Source organism: Diorhabda carinulata, chromosome 1 (assembly GCF_026250575.1).
Source record: "Diorhabda carinulata isolate Delta chromosome 1, icDioCari1.1, whole genome shotgun sequence".
Lineage (NCBI taxonomy): Eukaryota > Metazoa > Arthropoda > Insecta > Coleoptera > Chrysomelidae > Diorhabda > Diorhabda carinulata.
This window is the reverse complement of record NC_079460.1, coordinates 8,128,814-8,155,553: the sequence shown is the minus strand read 5'-3', so window position 1 is coordinate 8,155,553 and position 26,740 is coordinate 8,128,814. Positions and strand designations below refer to the sequence as shown.

The 26,740-nt window shown below is 29.7% G+C and overlaps 1 protein-coding gene across 1 annotated transcript in view; it reads right to left on the bottom strand.

Moving 5' to 3' along the window:
• The window catches only part of LOC130895272 (rho guanine nucleotide exchange factor 17), a 60,254-nt gene extending 40,714 nt beyond the window's left edge, over positions 1–19,540 (bottom strand). Inside the window, exons 1-2 of the mRNA XM_057802498.1 lie at positions 19,051–19,540; positions 11,272–13,168 (exon numbers count right to left, since the gene is read on the bottom strand). Coding sequence (XP_057658481.1) covers positions 11,272–13,168; positions 19,051–19,163 — 2,010 coding nt within the window. The 5' untranslated portion in view covers positions 19,164–19,540. The remainder of the gene's footprint in view (positions 1–11,271; positions 13,169–19,050) is intronic.
• Between the last annotated feature and the right edge of the window lie 7,200 nt (positions 19,541–26,740).

Below are 26,740 nucleotides of genomic sequence, written 5' to 3'. Positions count from 1 at the left end.
TAAAAGATAATGCCTCCTACTACAGTGTATGTACAGTTGATCCTATTCCAAATTATTCATGAAGAGGAGCAGCCATGAAGCAACAGCTAACGGAACGGAGTATTTTCTTGTATTATTGTATTGTATCGAATGTCTTGAGAGCTGAATTATATGCAGAAATTGAAACGTAATGACCGAATAAAACATATTTACATTGTTTGTACGCTTCTAGCGAGACATAATATTGTAACAATGCGTTTACTGTCATATTATCTGGAGCTTAACCCCATTGAGAAAATATGAACACTAATAAGGAACGAAATAGCAGGTTGTAATGACTTCAAATTAACTTAAGTAAAACAATTAACTAGCAAGAAAATATAGAGGACGCCTAGATAGAGGAAAGTGAAGAATTATATATTGAATCAAATCGGTGATCTTATCTGAAATGAATTCTTTAGGTAGTAATTATGGTAATTGTAAATATCGCTCTTAGTAACATTGTTTTGTTTGATTTTTTTTTTCTTCTATCCACCTTTTATATGTATTAAAGTGAATACATCTTATTGAATGATAAAGTAATTTTTCAAGCCAACTCAGTGAATTTTGAATGGACTATTGCAGTGGCACTAATCAGACATGAGTTGAGCCTATATTTTCGATTTTTACTTACTAATAATATTGATCATATCCGATGGACAGGTCTTTTGAAGGTCATAGAGGTTGATAAAATTGAACACTTTACTAATTTTATTACGATTTTAATAATAATTATATGTACTCATAAAGATGTTGACTATCATTGCTAACAGAGTAGTGGATTCCTGATTCATAATAATGAGTTTCATTTCAGTCAGAGAATATTAATGAAAGGGGTTACATGTTTTACCTAAAAAATATGTCGATAAAAATAATATCTAGAATCTAGATGACGTTACTTGTATAATGGTTCATATCTTTTTATTTCTACATTAGCGACTTTCGGGGCAGGAAACATTCATAGAAAACTTTGATTTTCGCTTTCTTGATCTTATTCCAATTTTATTTAGTATGCAATTTTATAAAAATTATCTTCGCATTGACAACTACCACAAAAACAAATTTGTCTTAGTATCTACAAGAAACCTGTCATTTAACGTACTTATATATTGCGAAATAATATGATACGTTTGTCTAAAACTGGGTCAGCGGATTGTTGTAAATTCAATTAACTTCGCTTTAAATAAGTAAACAATGGCGCCTTTATTAAAACCAAAAACAAAAAATGTTTAAATAGGAAATATTGTACGTGATAGACAATCAACAATCGAAATTATTCTAAACGTTTTTGTTAAGACGTGTCCATACGTATTGTTGATCTAAATACCTATGGCATCAGGGATAGAAGATAAAATATCAGTGAGTAAAAGTTTCTTTTTAATAACGTGGAGTATATTTTTACTAAAAATTTTTATCTATTTTGAGACAATAAATATATACTGTTCCTTATATGTATAAAGTCTAAGTAATTTATAATGTATTTTAGGTAATAAAAAGATATCTGCATCTTAATATTACATAAAGTAACTATTGAAGTTGAACAGCGTTATTTTTATGGACTTGATGGTCTCGAATATTTGTATTTAGTTTTAATATGTTACCAGACACTCTTTCTAGCATAAAAATTATCAGTTTCCAGAATTTTTAACTTATGCATGAAGATACAACATTAAACATTGATAGAGCTATTCATTGTAGCAATTTTCATCTCTTTTATTTTGATAACTGAAAAATATGAAACGATAAAATTACGTTGGAATAAGTTGACTGTATTATTTATACAATTGACAATATTATCACATATTAAGAAATGTTTGACAAGTGCTATTATTCTCTCCATTATCAATATATTTCATATTTCGTCAGTAGTATATAAAAGCGATTTTAAAACTCCCAACAGAAGTTTTGATTCATAGACACATGGCTTAACGAAATTTGTTAGAAGTTATTAATATTATCAACAGATGGAGTAAATATAAATTTTGGAAGTATTTTTAGGTCAAAAATATTTGGAAACTAAACATTAAATTATTATATGAAGGTAAGTGATTTAAGTTTCTCGAATATTTATATTATTTTTGAATAAATATTGACATTATTGACAGGTATAAAGATGCTTGTCGATAATTAGAAATGCTTATATCAACATAGAGGCATATTAATCAAAATACTTTCTGCACCTATTTGCTTCATGGGTATATGTACACATTAAAGAAAATATTTAAAAAGGATGCAGAATGCAATGAATTTCCATCAGAAATTCTTAATTGAATTAATAAACCATGTAAAAAATTTAGTTTGTTTTAAAAGCTTAATGTTGTGATACGGAAAGGAATTATCAGAATTACATATTTTCCTCCTGTCAGGCAATGAAACGTAGTTTGTTGTGCATCACATTAAAAAGACAACTAGTTCAAGCAAAATGCATCATAATATTACATAAATTATATATATAGATCATGAATGAATTATTCAAATTAACAATGGCTTCTTCTTTGTAAATAAAAATTGAGAACAAAAAGTTGCTATCAGCTAAGAGAGCAGTATCAAATCGTCTCGCTATCGGAATTTATATTGAAAAGATAAAACGGATGTTATATTGTTCTACATTGGGTAAGATTCCAGAGGTGAGGTCTAGGTGATCGACAATAGGAGCAAGCATACTATATAAATTCATTTATACAGGATGACCTAGGGATGCGGAGTGGATAGAAAGGTTCACAATACAGATTCACTTTATAAAATAATATGAGAACTATTCATATTGTTTTTAGAGGTGGAAAAATTTCCATTTAGCCACAAAAATTTTCGTGCTGTATTATCACATACAATGAAAATGAAATTTCGCAAAAATAAGGTTATTTTCCATAGAACATTTAAAAAGTAAAAAAACATCTTTGTATACTTTATACATTATAACTTGAAATGTTTATGATTCACGTCAACGTCATTATTGACCAACTTATAACGAATTTCACACTCACATTTCCGAGATGTTAGCCAACTATTTCGCTGTTATATGTGATGAAATGAATACTATAAAAAATATATATATATATATATATATATATATATATATATATATATATATGAAACTGGAGGTATTTTTTGAATGGCTTCAATATTTTCACTTGTTTAAGAAATTATTATATATATATATATATATATATATATATATATATATATATATATATATATATATATATATCTAATTTCTTGGACTCGTAGGTTGTTTGGATAAAATAATCAAACTTCACATCAAGTATCACATTTTTATGTAAGATATTTATAACTTTACGTTTCGCTCCTTCCTTAGCATTTTCAAAAGAATAATTAATATATTAGTAGGTATCTTGAAAATTATTGAAAACATAGTACATATTAGAATTAATGAATTTACCTCGAAATCTCAATAAGACGATATTTTACCATAATAAACTAATTATTCAATTTATGGTAAATTTGGCTGCGGTTTTTTATATCTTGTCTATCATTCACAGAATATTTATCTTGTTTTATGTATATTATTTCTTTGATTAATACTTTTTGGTAGTTCGTGTCTTGAGCTAAGATTTTGATTTTTTAAAATAAAATTTCTTAGTGTCTTTAGTTTTGGTTTTTAGTGTAATGTGTTGTGTGGTCTATGACCTTATATTGGAAATAGTCATTAGTTTCAATAAGCATAATACCTTCTAAAAATTCATCATAACTGAATGATGTATGTTGTTTGATATCCCATCTATTTTTCAATACGTGTGTTATCAGATCATTTGTGTACATTGAGACAACGTCTAGAGATATGATTTTGTAATTGTCAGGAATATGTACTGTATCCAAAAACTGCTTGAGCATAAATGAATCTTTTATTCAAAAGAATTTTGGTTATTTTTAATAAACTGCAAGGTATTTGGAAAGGTAACTGGGTATACGACACTATTGGATGCATTGGTATATTATTAATGTATTAATTTTGTTTTGAAATATTTTGGTTTTATCTGATTTAATAATATATATATATATATATATATATATATATATATATATATATATATATATATATATATATATATATATATATTTATATATATATATATATATATATATATATTTATATATATATATATATATATATATATATATATATATATATATATATATATATATATATATTGAATCCTATGAATTTAAAATTTTTTCAAGAATTTATAAATTCACACAACTCAAAGCCTAAGCCACCACAAATCTCAATTATTTATTGAAAGTGAAATTTTATTATTGTTATACGTTTATACATTTTTCTTATAATGTACTTGACCATAATTTTAGTCACAGATAACAAGAACACATAAGTATTCGAAAGTTCGGAAAATATAGCAAAGTCCACTTTGACGTTTCAATGCCACGTTCCCAATAAGAAAACGCTCGTTATAGCATTTGCGTTTATGTTTTTTTGATATTTCATGGTGCGTTAATGCAGTTTTATTTTTTTATAGTATTGATGACCTTTAGAGATCTCAAAATTTTGAAGACAGATAAATCTAATAAAACTGTTGTTATAATAATAAAATGATTCCAAAACGATGAGACAACTTGCAAAAAAATTAAACTAGACCCTACTAATTCTTATCAAAAACAAAATAATGATCTAATTCGATCTTGGGAAGAACGACTTTTTATTTCGCCATCAGATGCAAAAAAATTGAAAATTCGAAATGCTTTATCTCCTAAAATATATGGTTTACCAAAGCTGCACAAGCCTGACATTCCCCTTAGACCGATTGTTTCAGGTATTAAAACTCCTCTTATCCCATTATCTAATTATTTGGAAAAAATTTTACACCAAAACAAATACTATATCAAAAACACATGGGATTTCAAAGAAAAAATTAAAAGTATCAAAATTCCTATTGAATATGTATTTATTTCGTTAGATGTGGTTCTTTATATATAAATATTTCATTGTGAAAAATATATAAATGAAAAAATGGGACAAAATTAAAGAATATACAGAAATACCTCAAAACGAATTTATAAAAGCTACAGAACTTACACTTACAACAACATATTTCAAATATGAAAATGAAATATACAAATAACTGATTCTGCCGTATCAAAGAATCAAATTAAAAACATAAATAAAAAATTCAATTCTTATCATAAAAAACTTCGAAATAAATAATAAAATCTTGACGTCACATTATATAAAATTAACAAAAACATAAGAACAGAATGGTATACGAAACCAACTTGGTCCTCAAGATATTTAAATTTCAATTCGTGTCATCCTATGTCACAAACAAGATCAGTGATAATAAGTTTGGCCGATAGATCTATCCAATTAGCAGATCCTGAATAAGATGCTTAGCTATCCAAAAAGTAAAAACTGCATTTAAAGAAAACATTTTTCCTCATCATATGTACAAGGACTTTCCCAACAATTATCAAATTATTTTAATAAATATGATATTAGTATAAGTCATAAAGGACATGAAACGCCGACCCGTATAATAGTAAATTCTGGAAAAAACATCAGAAACCTCAGGAAACAATCAGATTATAAATCAATGTTTATCTCTTATCCATAGTTTGCCATTAAATGTATGGTTAATAACTTTATTTTATATTCATATTAATAGTTTCCAAGTCCCTCTCTGTATTTTCTCGCTATTTGTAGGTGTCATTATTTTTAAATCTAAACATCAATGGAATAGGTAATATATAATTTTCTATGCTAATACTAGTTTGGACGTATGCTTGATCATGCGATGTGAATTTAATAAAATAAACTGAGTTTTGACAGTTAATTAAAATGTGATGAAAAATTGCCTATAGCATAGTGACACTGTGAAGATAATCCTCATTAAATTTGACACAATGACGACAGAGAAGCATAGCGTGAAAATTATGCCTTAATTCAATTTAAAGCTAGTCGGTTCAAAAACTAGTTTTTACTGCAATCAAAAAAAAATGTTATAAGAGAAGTTATAGACAGTGATTCATTGAGAACATTCAATATCTGAACTGTATATTTTAGTACAAAAAATACCATAAGGTGAAAAAAATTATTTCCACAACTATTTCAAAAAAGAAATATTTTTGGAAAAATAGTGTATTACATACACTATAAATTTGAAGAGGAAGATTATATATAAATAAGAAACGTGGTTATAACAAAATTATATTTATGTTATTTGTTACTAGTGCCTATTATTTTCTCCTCAGCCTTTATAATAACCTTAATACATATACCACGTATATCTAAACTGGTTTTTATGTACCTTTCTCATAGAATCTCCATCAACAACAAATCACAGTCTATAGCAGTCCAAACCATAACCGAATCTACACTTAGCTTATTCTTTGAACAATATTGCAATTGGTATCTCGTTCTCCTTGCCATCTCCACATTCATCCACAAAAAAAACCTGGATTCATCTGAGAGCAAAACATTACTCCAGTCTGCTTAATTACAGATTTTGTGCTCCCGTGCAAAATTCTAGTTCCGCGATATTCTACTGAGAGCAAGGGCCTAGGGCTGGTTTTGTATCGACCAAACTATCCACCTACTTAAATGATTAGATGCAAATGCCTATTTCTTAAACTTGGCTTACACTGAACACATCTGCCTCATAATACTGGTAACGACAATTTTGCACTGAAACCACACCAGCCGTTTGTAATGAATATAGCCTTTTTATTACAATTATAACTACTAAATTCAAATATTGAATTGGTGTGGTTGTTGAAATCAATATTATAATGAAAATCTTGCTGTTATGACATTTTCGACAAAAACATAAATTCTTATTGTTTATAAGAAATGTCATAAAAAATATAAAGTTTAAATATTGATATATTGTGGTTTACAAGGGTTATTTGATATTACAAAATCTTCACGGAAGCGAATAATAAATAATATGTAAAGTAACTGGTGCAGATTTTAAACATTCACTTTGATATTTTTCATTTTAGTTTGTTATTGGAATTTGGATATTTTTTAAATATTAAAATTCATTGTTGACGTAGAACGCGAAAATCCCGTCTCACCTAGATCGTTGTAAAAATTTTGTAATCGGTTTTCGTTGGATTTTGTTATGAAAATAAATATCTTCAACCACAGTTTGTTGTTCCATTTTATTGACAAAACACAATTTATATCACGCAAATCATTGTAAAAATACCTAATGTAACACTGACTTTTATTAATAATGAATAGTATGAAGTACTTTTTTTATTCCTACAAAAAGTGTCAAAGGATCTACCTCTCATTATATACTTTGAAGTTTATTATTTTTATTTATCACTTTGTTATTATTACAAATTTTTAAGCAAACTAGGATTTAGTGATCTGTTTGTGGTAACTCTATAAGGGATCTATTTACATGAAACAAACAACAGTAATTTTTTGTATTGTTATTTTGGTTCAGCAAAAAAAATAATTTCTTGATTATATATGTATAATATACAAGCAAATGTAACTATCACCATTTATCAGCTACGCTGAATTTGAGTCCGAATTAGATATCCTTGTGCCAAAAACGTGAAATTTCCAATTTTCAATTAGAATTTGTGTACGCATGGAAAGTTGTTGCGAAAATCACAATCCATATTTAAACTTTTAACACTTGGATTCTCAGAAACTAGCAATATTGGTGATTATAACGAACCACAATAAAATTGGGTGCAAAGTTCATTACAAAATTGTTAGCACAGGAATGCTGATAACAATTTTTCAATTTTCTTATTTGTAGTAATAGAAAAATAGAAAGTACTGTCCACTTATCATTTTCACATGCTACATAAATATTAACCAAACATGTAATATGACAAATATAATATGTATATGAAAAGAGTGCAATGAAAAGTGAAGATTTGAACATTTTCCTGGAAGGCGAAAATACAATACAAAACCAAGGTGTGATGGATGATGACAGAGCTGATTCACTATTGAACAATCTATCTCATATTGTCATCAGTATTATCCAGACAATTGAAAATAACATTTGAAACTTGTTAAGCAATTGATATTTTGCTCTTCTTCGTAAACGTTCACTTTTTAATTTCGACAGTATGTTTAAAAATATGATAAACAGAATTTAGAGCGATTATGTTCCGTGTGAGTATTTGAACACAAGAATTGCTATAGTTAGTTATTTGATAAGGTCTTAAAATTATTGTGATATGGAAAAGATACCACACATAAATATGAGAAGTTAAATTAAATCTAGTTTTTCTATGTATCTAATGTCTATCAAATTTTATTATTTTTTACGGCGACTAATTAAATTACTTTGTATAAGATAAAACCGCAAGGAATTTGCGTCAAATTAATTTTTTTTATTTGAATGTTCTATCTTTTCGTCTTCGGTTCGTCGACTTTCTCAAATATGTCCATTTCAAACTAATAATATAAAATTCACTCACGTCCTTACTATGCCACTAATTATCTCTTAAAGAAGTTTTTAACATCCGCTTAGACATAATTAAATAATCTACTATCCTATGTCACAATACCTGCCATATTTTCAGGCAGTTTTTCTACTATTCTTCTAGAATAAATGGCCCAAGAAGATTTTATCTGGTTGGCTCGTCTTATTTCTTAATTGACGTAATGCCAATTATATTAGGCATGTTGGTAATATTTATGTTACTTGTGCATTACATAAAAAATTAATTAATAAGTGATCTAGCCCACACAAAAAAGCCTAAAATAGACTGTCATCCTTAGAATACCTAGAAAACTAAGGAAATTTTTATAATGTAATTTATTAAATCAATATTATTATTATCGCAAATATATGATAGTTTAAATCAATAGTTGTCAAGATTTATTTTGGAATACGCACTCCTCTAAAAGTCACTAGATCGCTGGATTAGTTGCTTTTGTAATTTTTATAAAAGACGAATCTTGATTGTTTAGAATTTATTAATTTGAAAGTTATAGTTAACTGAATGTCAAAAATATAGTCGCGTATTAATAACGGAAAAAAAAATTCAGTCACGTTTTTTATCGAAAGTTTATCTGGTTGGGTTAGCCCAGTAGTTCAATATCATTGTTTCTAGGTCAAGTGATGTTAAAATTTAGGTTACTTATTTTTGTATAATGATCGTTTACATTTACTCTACTAAGAATAAATATTCAAAGCATTACAGTTAATAATATTTCCAAATTTTTGGTTTAATAATAGATATTGTGAATCATCAAAAATTTTCATTTACTACTGTTTCATCAAATAAAATATTCTAAATATTTACGAGGATTAATCGATTGCGTGATTATTCTAAAAACAATATTTTTCGAGTATTGACGAATCCAACGAACTTCAATGAACACGTAGTTTGGTAAAGAAGATATGTAATCACACATTAAAAATATTTTCACTTTATCATATACAATGTAATACAAGTATGAGATGTAATAAAAAATACGGTATACCAATTTTTATAATAGCGATTACTTATGCTGCATCTATTTCAACTAGTACGTCCGGTACCTGTATTTCTTTAATCGAACAGTGACAAATTTGAATTGGTTTCGCTGTTTTATCTACCATAAAACATAGACTTGATTAACGCATAAATCTAATAAAACTGTTGTTATGAAACCAGAAGATTATAATAATAAAATGATTCCAAAACGATGAGACAACTTGCAAGAAAATTAAACAAGACCCTACTAATTCTTATAAAAAAAAATAATGATCTAATTCGATCTTGGGAAAAACAACTTTTCATTTCGCCATCAGATGCAAGAAAATTGAAAATTCGCAGTGCCTTACCCTCTAAAATAAATGATTTACCAAAGCTGCACAAGCCTGACATTCTCCTTAGACCGATTGTTTCAGGTATTAAAACTCCTCTTACCCCATTATTTAATTATTTGGAAAAAATTTTATATCAAAACAAATACTATATCAAAAACACAGGGGATTTCAAAGAAAAAATTAAAAGTATCAAAATTATAAAGTTTTGTTCCAAATTGAAACTGTATTTGGAAATGAAAGATGAGTCTATAGTTATGATATCCCGTACAATTCGTAGCTTTATATATCTGAGTTTTTTGCCGCTAAAAGTCTTCCTTCCGCCTTACTCTTACTAGATTTAGCACTATGCAATTTGAAGTAGATTTACAGCAAAGGGCATTACTTTGAAGGCGATTATTTCTTTTGAAATCTCTGTTATTTATCGTAATTTTTTTTTTGTATTTTATATGTATTTCTGATAGAGTTGTCTACCTTTATGTTTAATCAGAGTAAAAACTATCCTCTCAGTTATAATACCATCAATCCTTTTCAAAAGACCGGATTTCGTAAAGTTAATCTACATATCAACAATATCTAAATATAATTCAGCTTTTAAACAAAAGCAATTTCACTAATTACTTTGGTATTAAATAGAATTATATCAAACTTTCTTAAATATTTAATTCGACGTTTCATAAAGTATTCTAGAGATTTAGTACAATTTTAATACTTTTAAATAAAATTTGGACCAGTATGATCTGCCAATATGATGAATTGACTATTTGTGACCGCAGACATCTACTGAAATTTTGAATTTTGGGGCTATATTTCCAACATGATCTCATAGGGATCACCATAAGCAAAATATCGTTAAATTACAAACAAAGGTCATTACACTTCAGCTAGCCAATATTATAGCAGTTTGAGCGTTTTCTGTGGTTTTCCTATAACCTAGAGAACTTCTTCATCAGCCAAACATTCAAGCGAATAAGGCAGCCGTAACTATACCCTACTTTGCAGAGAAAAAAATCCTATATCAACTCCATCCCATCGCACAACTTTTTTTCCGATAAATTTACTTCATGATTTTTGATTTTGGGAAAGTTGGATATGAAAAAATGAAGAATGGGTTCTTTTCGTAGCACAATCAAGAAAAGCGGATCTTTTAAATATACGTCTAGGCAAACATCAAACTAAAAACAGTTAAGTCATGAAAATAACATGGAAAAGGAGTGCTTGAAAAATCGATTTGATTGCATGAATATTAAAAAGTATGGAAAATAACAAGAAGAAAAAAATTAGAAGCAAAAATGATTAATCAAATACCCATTTCCAAACTATATTTTTAAATAGAAAATTGATCTATTTCAGTAAATGAATAATTGAAAATTGAATTGAATAAATCAAACTGTTTTATAGATCGTCATAAAACTTGTAACAACTACGATACCATGTGTTGTATTTATAAATTGTAAATATACGAGTAAATTTAGTAGCTTATTTGACTTACCTTTTGCAACCGTTGATTTGCATCGTTTGTAGCCAGTTGTTCGGAACTTCCTCGTAGTAATTGTTCTAACAATTCACTACTTACTTCCACATTAGCGAAGCCTTCTAGTTTCGATGGACTAGAGGTTGTCCGTTGATGATTAACAATACACTTAGTATCAATTTCGTTAGGAACAATTAAATTATCGGCACTAACTTTTCTTTTATTAACTTGTTTAGGTGAATTTAAATTGGAATTATTATTTATTTTGTCTTTGACATTAGTTTCGTCCAAAGAACTGTTACACGACCCCCTAGTCCTAGTATGTTTAGATTTAGATAAATTATTCAGAGAAGAAGATGGTACTGAAGATAGGTCTTCCAAAAACTTCAACTCATTATTCAAATTCTTTCTACATTCTGGTTTCTTCATCTCGGCTTCTAGCATTTGACCATACGGTCCTCTTAAAGGTCGTTTTGAATACCTTCTAGGCACGTTAGGACTTGTATCTGTATTTAAACTCAGTCTACTTTCGTTATCTGATAAGTCGGAGGGTACCAGTGATAATTGATCTAATTTACAAAGATCTGGTTCTCCTTCTGATAATGAATCAGATCGAAATAGATTAATACTGCGTGGAGTTAGCTTCAAAGTATCTTTTTCATCTGGAGACTGAGATAAGAATCTGGGTCTAGGCAGTGCTGGCCACTCAGGAGGTATATTGTTTTCTTCAGGGCTCAATGGCTCTTCTTGGGGGCTACTCCATATAGGAAATTCTTTATTCTTTTCGTCAGAATTACTTAGTTTGGAAATTTCAACGAGAGACTCTTGTATGAACTTAGAAGTAGAGTCCGCACAAGGAAAGTCTCCATCTTGAACAAATTGTGGGATAACATCTTCTGTTGTTTGATATGTGTTCGGCCATTGAGATATGTAAATCCCCTTCCGTCGTCTTGATTTATCTCGCTTCTTGTCTTGAATGTTGTTTTCCTGAGATCGCGTTGTAGGTTTATCAGGAGAACCAGGTGTAACTTCAACTTCTGGAACTCTTGGAGTTTCAGTTAATACATTTAAAGTTTCTATATCCTGAGAGGTACAGTCTATATTGAATACTGGTAATTCTTGTTTAATAACTGAGGTCGGAGTTGTCGGTCGTGATGCACTTTTCGGCCTTGGTAATGTAGATACTTCTTTAACGGGGCTTTCAGTCTCTTGATGTGTAGTGGATGGACGACGTCTTATATATTTGTTATCGTCTGGACAATAATCAACTTGAGAAAAAGATGCGCTTCGTAACGGTATGTGCCTTTCTAAATTATCGTGAAAAACAGCCGGTGGAGCATTTGATAAAGGTGGTGTAATTTTAGATGAATGTCTTGTTCTCGGAGGCGGCACAGGGGTTGTCCCTCGTTTTAACCTATCACTTAGTTCTTTATATCTATGGTCATTATTCCTTTTATCAGCGGCGGAAGTACGATTTCCGCCGAAGCGGAATCTGGGAAGACGGTCCAGTGTGTTATCGTCCTTATCGGTAATTTCTCCGTAAGATGCAAATCTCGTATAAACTTGAGGCCGCACTAGGGCACACCGTTTCAATTGGGTCTTTAACAAACACTTATTCGTATAAAGTACATGGTCGCGCACTGTCACTGACGCCTGCTGAGCCAGCAGTTTATTTGACGTAGCATCCTCGTTTATCCTCATTCTATTTGCGCAACTAATTATATCTACGCTATTAATAGGTGGTGTTGTGAGTAGAGGGATCCGGGAGACGGGAACGTTGTCACAGCCACTGTCGCCGCAAGGTGTTGTAGGCCAGCAGCTTTGATGAGAACGATATCTCGGTCCTATACCGGGCGGGGGTGGCGACACTGCTCCTACCCTCATTCCATAACGCATCGGCCTCACGGTCATTAATCTAAAAAAAACGGCAAATATAATAAAATATCTTCAAGTCAAGTCAAATTGAATAAATAAATATTATAACGATTCCTTCTGAAGAGTTTCGAACTAATAAAAAGAAATTTCAGAGACGGATTCAGAATCTTTCGAAGAATATATGAGAAATTTTTAGATTATATGGAACCTTTTAATACAAGAAATCAACGCACAATATCCAACTGTTTTAATTGGAGCTTTTATAATAAGAAATGAGGAAATTCATATTCTATTTCCAAATTAATTTTTTCTAACAATGAATGTAAGATCTTTTACAACACAGATCTCCATTTTTATTCAACTGGATGAAATATTAGGAGTAAATTATATATTTTTAAGTGTGTTAATTCAATATATGACCTCCTTTTCCTGTTATTATGTGAGGTACATGTTTTATTTATTGGTGTTGTTGTTGGTACATTCGTGGTTATCGAGCTACCACGTCTCTTCTTTCATTACCAAGTGATACCAACATACATAGATAAGTATCAAAACAAGAGTTGACCAGATAAATACCAGCATAAAGACCAAACATGAAACTAACTACAGAAAAATACATGGGCAGTATTATTAATAGCTAAAATTATAATGAACTAAACATATTGTTATTTCGAAGCTCACAAATATTCTATTTGCTTCACTTCTATTTATTTACGATTTCCGCTTGAACTGTAATCAGCAAGTATATTGAGATCTCATCTTCCTTGGTAACGTTTCTAGATATCACAGATATTATGTTTACCGTGTAAGCTTTCAAGTAAAACATGAATTTCATCGGCTCATCTTTCACACTTGTGTTTTATACTCTGCATACGTTGATTAATGTTTATGTAAACGAGATCCTTACTATTTCTAAAAACTTTAACACCATATTTTTTAAGAAGCTTCGAATTTCTGTTTCTTTTTCATTAATATGTATCGTAAAGAAGGGATGAGATAAAGCCAATGAAATCTCTATCTTTCAACTTGGCTTCAGACATCTTCGGACATTTAGATACCTAAAACAATGCGCTTATTGAGTTCCAAACTGATACAGGTTCCCAATTCATATAAAAAGATGTGATAAAATATTTTCTGCAATTGAGGTTGTATCAGAATTTTAATGTTGGTCAGTTAGCTTTTGTTCAATAAGGGTTTTAGCTCCTTTACCTCACATGGCAAGAAGACATGAATTTTTTGTGTATCTATCCCAAAAGGATTGTCACTATTTTGATCCAACAAACCATGCACTGAATTCATTTTTCTTGAGAATAGTGGCTAAATAATTTTTATATGCACTGAGTGACCAACAGAAAGAGATGCAACTTTATTTTCAGTTTGGAATAAGCAAAAGAAACTTTCTCCCAAAATCGGTAATATTTTTCTATTAACTTTTAACAGCATATTCACCGCACAAACGCTTACTCTAGAATTAACACAACTTCTTGGAGCCATGACTAAGAAATAGTGAAATACGAGCACCGTTCAGTTTAAATGCTAAATGGAGATATACTGAGCGTGACTCTGTATATTTTATTAGCTTGTTTAAACATATTCCTATTCAACTATAAGTTTATTTAAACGTAAACCTTTCATAATAGAGAAAAATGTCGTTCACGTATGAGATCGGCGTACCAAAATCCACGGAAATCAGTTAATACATCTCATTTTTTTACGCAAACCTGTAAAATGAATTTGAGAATTTATTCAAGAAATGAAATGATTAAAATAAAATAAATCTTGAATGTATCATGGAAATGAAAGATGTTCTATAAATCACTGTGTGAAAATGAAATCTCAGTAGGTAAATAGTTTTTGTTTGAACCAAACAAACTCCATCCAATAATAAATAATGAATTTCAATTATTTATGAACCCGTCACAAATAAGTTACTTATCTTGTAAACAAGTTTGATTGAACCAAAATTTGAAATAAACAACCGTTTCATCCATATAAATTCTAATTTTCATGAAAATTATCAATCATGAATATTCACGAGTACCTATAAAAAAAGGAACAAATGGGTCGAGTAAATTCAGAAGTATGATTAAATCAATAGTTGTTAAATTAATAATGCCCTAAGTCAAAAATTACTTTCAAATGTATGCATAACATCACCTACTAACATGAATAATCAAGAATTTCTTCGACTAGTATAGAAACTATATTCTTTCTTCTGTAACGACAAGGATATACAACACCCAATTGTTTCCTAGCTTCCTAGCTACCTATTTTTGTAATTTGTAAATAAAAAAAAAACAAACAAATTCAATGTTAATCAAAAACCTCTCAGCGTAGGAACATCAATCAAACTCATCAGCAATACTCAATTGTGATTTCATAAATTTCAAATTTTTGAATACTTTATAATATCTCTTTCTCATTGCTCCATCAATACTATGTCGCCAAGATTTTCTAGGTATTCCTCGTTCCATTCTACCCATTGGTTTCGAGTCGGTAACTATTTTTATCCATCTAGTTCTTTCTGTTCTTCTTACGTGGCTATACCATAAAAATCCCTTTTCATAAATGCATAGTAGCACTCTTACTTATGTTCATCCGTCTACGTATCTCATTATTAGTTATTATGTGAAGATTCGTAAAACCGCAATTTCTACTCCAACAATCCATTTTCACCGCTGGGATTTTGTTTCTAGTTTTCAGCACCGTATGTTAGTACATTTTGAACCATCGTGCTTTTTCTTTTTTGTAATGTGTATATTTCTTAGTATAGGGTTTGGTTGTTTAATGCATCTTCGTGTCTATCCCAGTTTATTATTGATTTCTTCTTCCGTTGTTGTGTCCTTTATGATTATAAATACCAGATATTTGAACTTTTGGATTTTATGCACTATTACAAATGTCTTACTACATTTGTAGCTACATATCAAATTTCATACACAAATTTTGGATCCTGATATACTTGATAGGAAAATTGCAGCCTTTTGATCAATATAATAGTATTGGACAACTCCATGCAGTAGTTTCAACGATAGATTAGAATTGAAGTTATATCAGCTCTAAGGCTGTAGGATTAAAAACAGGAAAGATTATGCCAAGAAATAATGAGATCGATAGTACTATATGAACCCAAATAATCAACAATAAGTATAAAATAGGAAGAGACCTAAATCTAATTGCAAGTCGAAGGGGTTTGATGAGTAATTGAGGGCTTTACACACGAAACGCTACAATGAACTCACAAAGATCGCTGGATCTCTAATCGTATTTGGAAAGTTAGAAATACAAGAAAAGTGTTATCGGATGAAGTTATGAATAGAACAAATAAAAAAGATCGAGAAGGAAATGAATAGATGTGGTTGAAAGTGACCTGCAGAAATAATAAAAATGCCGAGAAACGTTGGAACAAGCCTTACTTTACTAAAATCAATTGTAGGTTATATCAACTACTCTTTTCAAAAGTAAAAATTATTCAAGTACTTATGAGTGAGTCCAATCCTGATTTTAAAATTATAAAACACTTAATAAATCTACAATCCGCAGTATTTACATAATCAGCTTAACCAACTCTCTTTTTGATACATGGAAGTTATAGTGTTTATAATAGGAACAGTTAAAATAATATACCTTTCAGTAGCTAATTTAATAAATCTAACAGTCAATTGTTTGAAGTTAAAACAGTATTTTGAACAGAACATTATACAAAAAAGACTTATCGACTCACTACATGAAGTTTTATTCGAACTTGTATCATTTTTTTTGCCAAATTCAGAATATTTCTGATATTGCTGTTTCATATCATTCTTCTTGATACATTTTCTCAGAGTAACATGAATATTCTGTTCTTGAGCAAAACTGCAGCATTAGACTTACTTGCTAAAACCAATATAATTCCAATAAAGAATAATGATTCATTGATAAAGTACAACCTCAAACAGGAAAAGAAGTACGAGTAACAAAATGAAGAGTGAGACAAGAAGGATGGCACAATGACAAGTATTTCTCAATACAAAAATATAAAATTTTTATTTGCTGACATGGAAAAAGGATTACCAGGACCAGAGCTGAGAAAATGTTAATATTGATTTAGAAGAGGAGAATTGACAATATTGCAATTTACATTTCACCAGTGAATAAATAGAAAAGTGATATCAAGTTTATTTGTATAGATCTAAACAAAATAAACGACAAAATACTAAGTAAAAACTGTATGAGCTCATAATAACGATTTTATTTTTATAACTGTTCAGGATCTTTCCAGTATGATGGATTGATGATATAAATGTTAATGATAATAATGCATCCATCTAAATGTTTTTGATTTTAGGTCTCTTCTGTTTTAAAATTAGTGTTTTTAATAATTTTTGGAAAAAAGTTAAAATCTGTACGTTTTGACTCTTCTTCAAGTTTTCATCAAAATATTTTAATAAAAATCCTAACTTCAGCCTTCTTCCAAAAATTATTAAAAAAACCAATTTTAAAACAAAAAGTCAAAATTTGACGCTTCGATCCCTCTTCAAGTCTTTATCAAAATATGATATTGACACTTTCTTCCAAAAATTATAAAAAAAAACTAATTTTTAAACAGAAGAGACCTAAAATAAAGAGCATTTAAATGGATTAATATATTAAAAGGTCTAAGAAATAAGAATCTGAAAAAAATTTTAATTATATAGAGCGAAAATAATTTTGTGGCCAATTGATATCAGGTAACTAGTATTATTAACAAAATTCTTTCAAATGCTAAAGATTTAAGTCTATAAAGATTATAATGTAAAAAAAAATAGTTTTTATTAATCACATCAGTTAAATTATGATGAGAATGTCATTGTCATTTCCAATTTTGACTCATAAGTATTCTTTCCATATCATATGATTTATTAGACCCCAAAACTTTGTATCAATACTACCTCAAACCTATTTAGATATTGAGAACTTTGACATGAATTTAAGATTTGCTAATAGTCCAAAAATATATTGTGAAAATGTATTATTAATAGTAGTTTTTCAGTAGCTTTTTTCACGAGTATGTGTAATACAAAATGAATTGTCGATTCAAAATAATACAATCAACTTCTTGGTAGTTGAACCTCCGACTTCAACTACCAGGAACATTGAGCAACAATGTGAAAAAATTATTCCAGCGAAACTAATCTGATATCTGAGAATAAACTATATCATATGATCAAAGTACAAATAAAACGTTTGAAAGTATAGGTTCAACTGGAGTTTATATAAAAAATATCAATAACTAATTATTAATAATGACACATCCTGTATAAAGTAATTTGTTTTATTTTGCCCAACACTGAAACAATATAAAATTCCACTGAACTCACAATTGTTTATAAAACAAATTTATATCAGGATGTGACAATAAACGACAATGAAACGTAACAGATTAATTGATTCAACCTTATTGTTAAAACAATAGCTGAAATGTGAAGTTTACGGCCTCTTTTTTTTTAATGGTATAAAGGAGGCAACACTAATCAACAGAAAATACAAAATAATCAAGTGAATGCTATTACAATTAATCAATGTATTCATATTAAATAAATACTGTGAAAGTTATTGATAAATAAATTCGAACATAGTAAATTAACGACATGTGGGCTTTGTTAATCAGTTATATTACGGAAAATGAATCCATCAAAAAGTATACGATATTGAAGAAATAATATTATGAAATACTGCTACATTGGAATTTATAACGCATAAACAAAAGCAAAATACCATGATTTGATAAAATCTAAAAAAATGATACAGTGAAATTTCCATTTTAGCGTGTTTGAAATTGTACTTCATCATAATATTAAATAATCTCGTTCATTTAATGATAATAAAACTGAAACTTCAAGCTAATAAATACGTTGACTATCATTATGATGAAAACGGGTTTTATAAATAGAACTAACCTACCTTTTATAAATGTCTTCATGAGGATGTTGTTGATGCGCGCAAATACTAGATGCAATACATTCTTTCCCTCTATGACCGAGACAATCGTCGTCCCACTTTGACATGCCGAACATTTGAGGAAACTGTATCCTCAATGAAATATAAATATTGTAGTAACGCAAAATTGAGTAAAATAAATAATAAATATCATAATTTATTTTGATTCACTGATGATTTGATGCACAACCACAAAAAACAACCATTTAACCGGTTGAGTCCTTGTAAATTCTTAGTGTTTTCTACAAGAATCAAAATAAAGTTCTCATTTTTCAAGAATGCAGTTTGTGTTATCAATCGGTGGTACCCGAGAGTCATGCAGTTCGCGCAATCTTATGGGCACCCACATGGTATCATTGTCGGACCGGTCCGGCGAGAACCCAATTTCTCGCATTACACTCTTATGCACTCGGAACGATCGACTCGACAGGTAAACTCCCTCCATTCGACTACTAATGTTAGTCGCTCTGGTAGGTACTTTGAAGTGAAGCCCGATGATGGTCAGCGATGGAGAGGGACGCATGGGGTCCGGGGATGTGGTCGCGATCGCGACTGACTTGGTGGACTTGCTGCCGCTGCATTCTGGTATCTATGCACTTAAGTAAGATTTATTATACGAAGAAAAAATTATGTAAAATATAGTACTAGTAATGATAACATTTGAAAGGTCAACAATAAGAACAGAACCTAGGTTAATTCCCTTGTACATTTCACGTTTTCAAAATAAATCCTCTAATGTCTTAAGGCTAATTTCAGTTAATACAGTGAACGAAATTAAACCTTTGTAAACATGTAGCGCGATATTTGAAGCTGATTGAAATTAAATCACGTATGGACAAAGATTATACAGAATTACATATATTGTTATGGTACGGGGAGTACTTGTTGTCGTTAATTTAATCAAAATACAATTGCAGGAAATTTCTTTCTTTTCTTTGCCTATATAAACTAGAGATGTTACTTACAAAGGCTGCTTCGTTGTAACCCGGGAATGTCCCTGGTATATAGTTAATTTAAAACTGGTTTCAAAATACTAGGCTACTACAATTCCTTCCAATTAGAAATACGCAAATAAGGTTAATTTATAAAGACTCTGTCTGATATATTATGTATGAAGCTAATCATTGTGTATTATTTGGCAAAGCCAAATTGTCCTGATATATTCGTCTCACAATGAGAGATTTTTATATTTTCGCATTATTTGGAACATGACTGGAACACAAAGTACATATAAAAGTAAAATGCAAGTTCACAATTGACAAAAAATTAATGTGTCGTGTGGAATAGATTTTCAAATACTTTATAGGAGTATAAGAGAATATAATTTCCTTAAACAAATTATTTGTTAACGAAACATTTTTTTGAAAAGTATTTGATTGTTATTACTTATATGTGCTTTTGTATTCTTGTGTATCACGCCTTATTTTTCCCAAACTGAACCAGTTGAAAAAATAGTTTAATAGATACTAATTTAAGATTTCAAGTTTCTAATCTATAATGTTTCCAGCCCTAAATGTGTGATATTTCCTTCTTTTTCTTAATTTATGTTTCATGTAATATGATATGTACGTTGTGGGTGAGACCGTACTTGGAGATAAATGAGCTTTTCCTTTAATTGGTAACTTAGCATGGGAGAAGACAATAGCATTGCACCTACAAAATAATACCAATCATAGATGTCGTAATTAAATTTCAATTGTGACAGAGAAATGCTTTATTATCAAAAAATTGTCACAATTTCTAGACAAAAGCTTGTAAAAACTAAAAAACAAACATAAAAATAGCTAACTAAAGAAACAAATAAAATTTCAATATACAGAAGAAAAGCATGATTAGTAACAAAATTATATGTAATAATTTTATTAGTATATAAGTCCATAGCAAAAATTAAACCAGTATACAGCATATCCAGAATTAAATGTTATTTTTAGAATACAAGTCGTTTACAGTAAATATGCCATTAGGCAACATAAAAATATCAATGTCACCTTATACTCGCACGTTACGGGATTGGTCTCAGTACCTAGCCTGACCTAGAGATGGCAGTAGCTGCTTGAAAAATACCACTGTATTAGAAAGTACACAATCTATTCAGCAAATGTTCCGAGTTTGAAAACGCCACGTTGTTTAGTATTTGTTTGGCACCCATCAATAGTGAACGTTTTCAGTGAATTTATGAACATAGATAAAATTGGTCATCGTTATGTGATACAACACTTTATTTGAAAGGGATTAGCACAACCAATATAAAATATAAACTAGATTCTAAAAATAGAGATTGCTCCTTCGTTATCAACATTAAAATATTGGATATCATAGTTTAAACGAGACCGTACGATCTGCAAGACAAGCATCGCAATGGTAATGGATGGTCGTCGAGTGACAGGGCGCGAGCTAGCATACATAGTAGGCATTTCAAAAAGTGAGGTAAATTGCATATTAACTGAAAATTTGGACATGAGAAAGCTGTGTGCAAGATGGGTGCCGCGTTTGGTCACAATAGAACAAAAACAGCGTTGTGAAGATATTTCCATCGAGTGTTTGTTAATGAAATAAAGCCAAATTTTTGCGCCGGTTCATAACCATGGATGGAAAGTGAGTCCATCACTTCACACCTGAAACCAAAAAGGAATCAAAACAATCGGCTGAAAAGGGTGAACCAGCTTCAAATCAGGCAAAGAGAAAGTGATGGCGTTGGTTTTTTGGGATGCGCGTGGGATAATTTTCATTAACTATCTTGAAAAAGGAAGACTTATCAACGGCTAGTATTATGCGAACTTATTGGAACGTTTGATCGAAGAAATCAAGCACAAATGGCCGCATTTGGCTAAGAAGGAAGTGTGGTTTCATCAATACAATGCACCAGCTTACACATCCGTTATTTCGATGAACAGAATTAACGAATTTAAGCTTGTATTGCTATACCATGCACCCTGTTCACCAGATTTATTCCCCTTGAATTATTTTCTGTACCCATACTTGAAAAAATGGCTCGGTGGTCAAAAATTTTCCAACAATTAAGAGTTGATGTCGGCAGTTAATGGCTGTCTTGAGGAGTTTGACGATTATTTTTATAAAAATGGTATCGAACTTAATGAACATTGCTGGGAAAAGTGTATGGAGCGAAAAGAAGATCACGTTGGACCAGGACTTCTGGGCCCATCCTCGTATAAATCCAGAGATATTTGAACAATCTAGGTCCCAGGATATTTATGTGCATGATGAAGAATTATATGGAGGAGCTAGTGAAGTTTTGAACACTGCTCATCATAATTACGATCTACTTCCATATCAATTTGCCTATTGTTCTGATGAGCTAGCTCATATAGTTATTAAATTATTTGATATTAGTTTCTGTCGGGTATTTAAAAACGCATTTGTGGTTTCTCATATATTTCTAGTAAATACCTTATTTTCCAAACCAATAAAAACCCAAAAAATAACAAAAATGAACTGTCTAAAATACTACATATTTTTCTGTTTTCTTGAATTTTTGCTCAAATGCATTGGCTAAGCGATGTGATGAAAAATCATCTCCTCTATATCATCATACTATTTATAAAAAGTTGAATTTATAAGGACACTACTTCATATTATAATTTTTATTTGAAAGACTGTTCAATCTACTTTGAAATCGAAATGCCCTCAACACATTTTTAGCACTTGGACGGTACCAATTTACTTTTCTTTTATAACATTTCGATAATGGAAAATTTACTCATATCCGTTGTGAGTCAGTTAGCATAATCTAATATTTAAAAATAAAGAAATCCTTGACTTATTTTGAAATGTTAGGAACGCTTTGAAAGGAATGAGAGTAATCTAGTCTCTTCCATTCTCATTCATGAATCTGACTGATGTAAAACTACCCAGTTGCTAACAGCTTGTTTCGTTTTTGTTTGGTCGCGTATTTTATAGTCGCACGAGTCATTGCTATTTTTGTGGAATAAAGAAAAAACACCTACTTTCCGGCTATACAGGTGTGAACAACCTTGTGTTTACACAAAAACCCTGCCTTTTATTTACGATTAAAACGAAGTATACATAATTAATATACCAGTTTCGGATTTATCTCTCCTCGTCAGTGCAAAATTTATACTTTCCTCTTCAGCATATTCATGCAGTGCGATTCATTTAGAAACACTGATATAAAATATGTTGATTACGGCCTTAATAATTTTTTTAACAATGTATTAAGAAGAACAATATGACAAATTAGAATTCGAAAACTTCCAAAGCTAACAGTTACAGAAGGACACCCTTTATACACACACACACACACACACACACACACACACACACACACACACACACTCACACACACACACACACACACACACACATATATATATATATATATATATATATATATATATATATATATATATATATATATATATATAATATAGTCATATGAATTTTCGTTTCTTTTGCAAAACTTGTTCGTATTTTTTTTATTAATTTATGTGCAAACCAGGTACCTCAATTAATTTGAATACTCGCTTTCTCAAGATTATTTATTATAAGATTAAAACACCAAAATATTAATCCTTGTAAACTCACTAAAAATTCAATTAAGTTGTAGCTAGATGTAATGTGGTATAACAGCTTATTTGATCCAATTAATTTGTTATGAATTCGTCTTTTAACGATATCAGTATTATTACAAAACATAAACCCTCAACTTAATAGTACTACAGAATTATCGAACATGACGTAATGGATTCTTTGAATATAAAATAAAATTTGAATTACATTATTTTGTAGTGGTGTATATACAACAATCACAAATCAATTCATATCAAAAATCAATTGATTGATTTTTATGGCATCGCCTGGAAGGATGAAATGAATGAATGAAACTAGATGGCGCTATTAATAATAACGATTTCGTAATTTTTTATATAATTAACAGAATAGGACCGAATACAAACAATTATTATTTCTGTTTCAATGAAACTATGTATTTGATGTTTTTGTTAAAAGTAGGTTTGTGTTAATGAAGTGCTACATCCCAAAAGAGCTAAATGTTGCACATGTCCCTATAATGATAACAAACATGTTTATATAAACTCATTTCAAAATTTCAGATACGTGTAATAAATATTCAAACTGAATAATTATTTGAACTCAATAATTATTCTTGGTACCATAAACATGCTTGTCTTTTTTATGTTTATGATTAATAAATAATATTTTTCGAATCAAAATTCAATTTTCTATCATTTTTTAGAATCTAAAATGTCTTTTTTGCGTTTCACCTTATATAAGTTTTAAGTACAACTAACTAGGTATAAATAAATTTTCAAGCATACGTAAAATTATTTGAGTTTATATTTTGACTATAAAAAAAATAGATAGATCAAATTTGATCCTACTATATTACTATTAATGTTATTTTAGGTCGCTATATCAGTTAGGGGTTCTACTTCTAAACCGTAAAGAGCATTCATTATGTTTAACGTCAATAACCTCAACTATATAAAGTTTCTCTGAACGAAAATTATTTCGTATGAAGTGACCGATACTAAAATAGGGAACAAATAAAACACCAATAAACGAATTATGATATAAACAGTGAACGAATTTCATGTCAAAAATCAGATTTTGTTATACATAAAGAACTGCGGACGTGCATTACCATAGTTTCTACACTTCATAATGTATAGACATCATCGTACTCTAATACTCTGCATCAAAATTAGATTTTGTTCAAGAATGCTATTTGCTTACACTAGAATGTAGCTGTTTTTAAGCAAAATTATATAAAGAGAAATAAGAAAAAATTTTAGCTAATTAAATTTTTATTCGAAACTGTAAGTTAAATTTGTAGTGAAATTTGTAGGAATTAGAAATTAATAGAATAAATTTCAAAGATAAAATAACATAGGAGGCATGTTCCAGCAGACTTTCTGCAACTACTTGATCATGCGCGAGATGGGAATTGAGTTTTAACTGTATCAAATTCATGGTAAACAGTTTACCTTATGAAGACGACAACTTGGTTAACGAAACGCATGTTAGACACTGTGAGTGTTGGTGTAGAGGTATTGTAAACAGTGTGTTCAGTCAAAATCTCACCAACGGTTCCGGAAAGTTAGAAGTTCAAGTAAGGAAAGAAAAGTTTTAAGTTCCAGCAACAAATTGAACTTGTTCAGTAGTCGTTCAAGATGAGCAAAAATATTCTGAATAAATTTTTGGAACATATGGATCTGTACAAGTAAACAGATCTTGTATCGTGTCTCGTGAATGGTTGAGTGAAACTATATAAAAACAAAAATGATTATTTTTTTCTTTTCCCTGCTTGTGTTGATTGTGGTGTTCCAGCAGCATTTGCTGGGTACGTGTTCCTAATTGATTATAGTCAAGTCATGTGTAATGCACGAAAGTTCAAAATATGATCAAAGCATACTGCTGGAACAAACCTAATGTTGCGGAATGATTATTCACTTAAAATTTATGTTATTTGCATTCAATTCAGATTCCGTTTTATTTGTAGGTAAAATTCAGTACAAAAATAGATTGATAGTGCAAACTAATAATAGTAGTCAACAATTTCTAAGAAATGATTCTATTTAAATTTTAAACCGGCGAATTGATAAAAGGATCTTAGTCCTACCAGAAAAATAGATTTCTAAAGTAGAAAAACTGCATTTCATAGAACACTCTTTATATTGAAAACATTTTCAAACAATTACATAGAATATCATTCAACACTCAAAGTAAAATTGAGGTTAAACATCATATAACAATCTGATACTTTGATCACATGTGATTATTGATTTTTTCTTTTTTCTTATATAACATGAATAAACTAGAAAAATATACGCAGTACGCAAAATAAGGCAATTTCTAAAATATGAACCAGCAATTAATAAGCACGTACCTCAAAAATCGTCAATACTTATTAATATAATATTTAGCAGTTATTATGTCTCAAATAATTGGAATATAACATCACTTATCGAATTATTTAATGCTTTGGAGGTTACCAGAAACAAGTACATGTTGATGTAAGTTTAGTCGTTGAGTTTTTATTCTACAGTTATTTTCCAGTCAACACATCCCATGTCAAAGCCACGGTTGTGTCAAGATAACGCTTCATTACAGAACTTCTGTTACATCATCTATAACTCAAAAAGTGTGAGGTATCAAATTAATTTCTCGATATAACTGTTTGAGATGTAGAATGGAATCAGTCGTTGAGAAGGGTATGATAATAATTGCAAAACAGTTATCGAATGGAGAACTGGTGCAAAGATCAATTCCTATCACGAGAATATGATACAAGTTGGGTTACTGCATGCCACAAGCACTAAAATACTGACAGAACAAATAAAATAGATTTTTATTATACACAGATGATTTTCAAGTTTTTGATTCTCTGTTGTATTCTTCTGACCTTCTTCGGATAGAAATGTCTATAATCGACTATTAAACAGATCAAGACTATTTTAAATAAAATTATACGAATAAGTAATTTAGCTGAACTTTAGTTTTATTCAAGGAACAGTATAGGCAAAACTAAGATACAGTACACTTCATATGATGAAATTTGATAAGACAAATTTGAACGAACAAAGGAACATGATGTGAAGATATTGGAATACCAATATTTGTACAGAAAAAATTTGAAATTTAATATAAAATATTT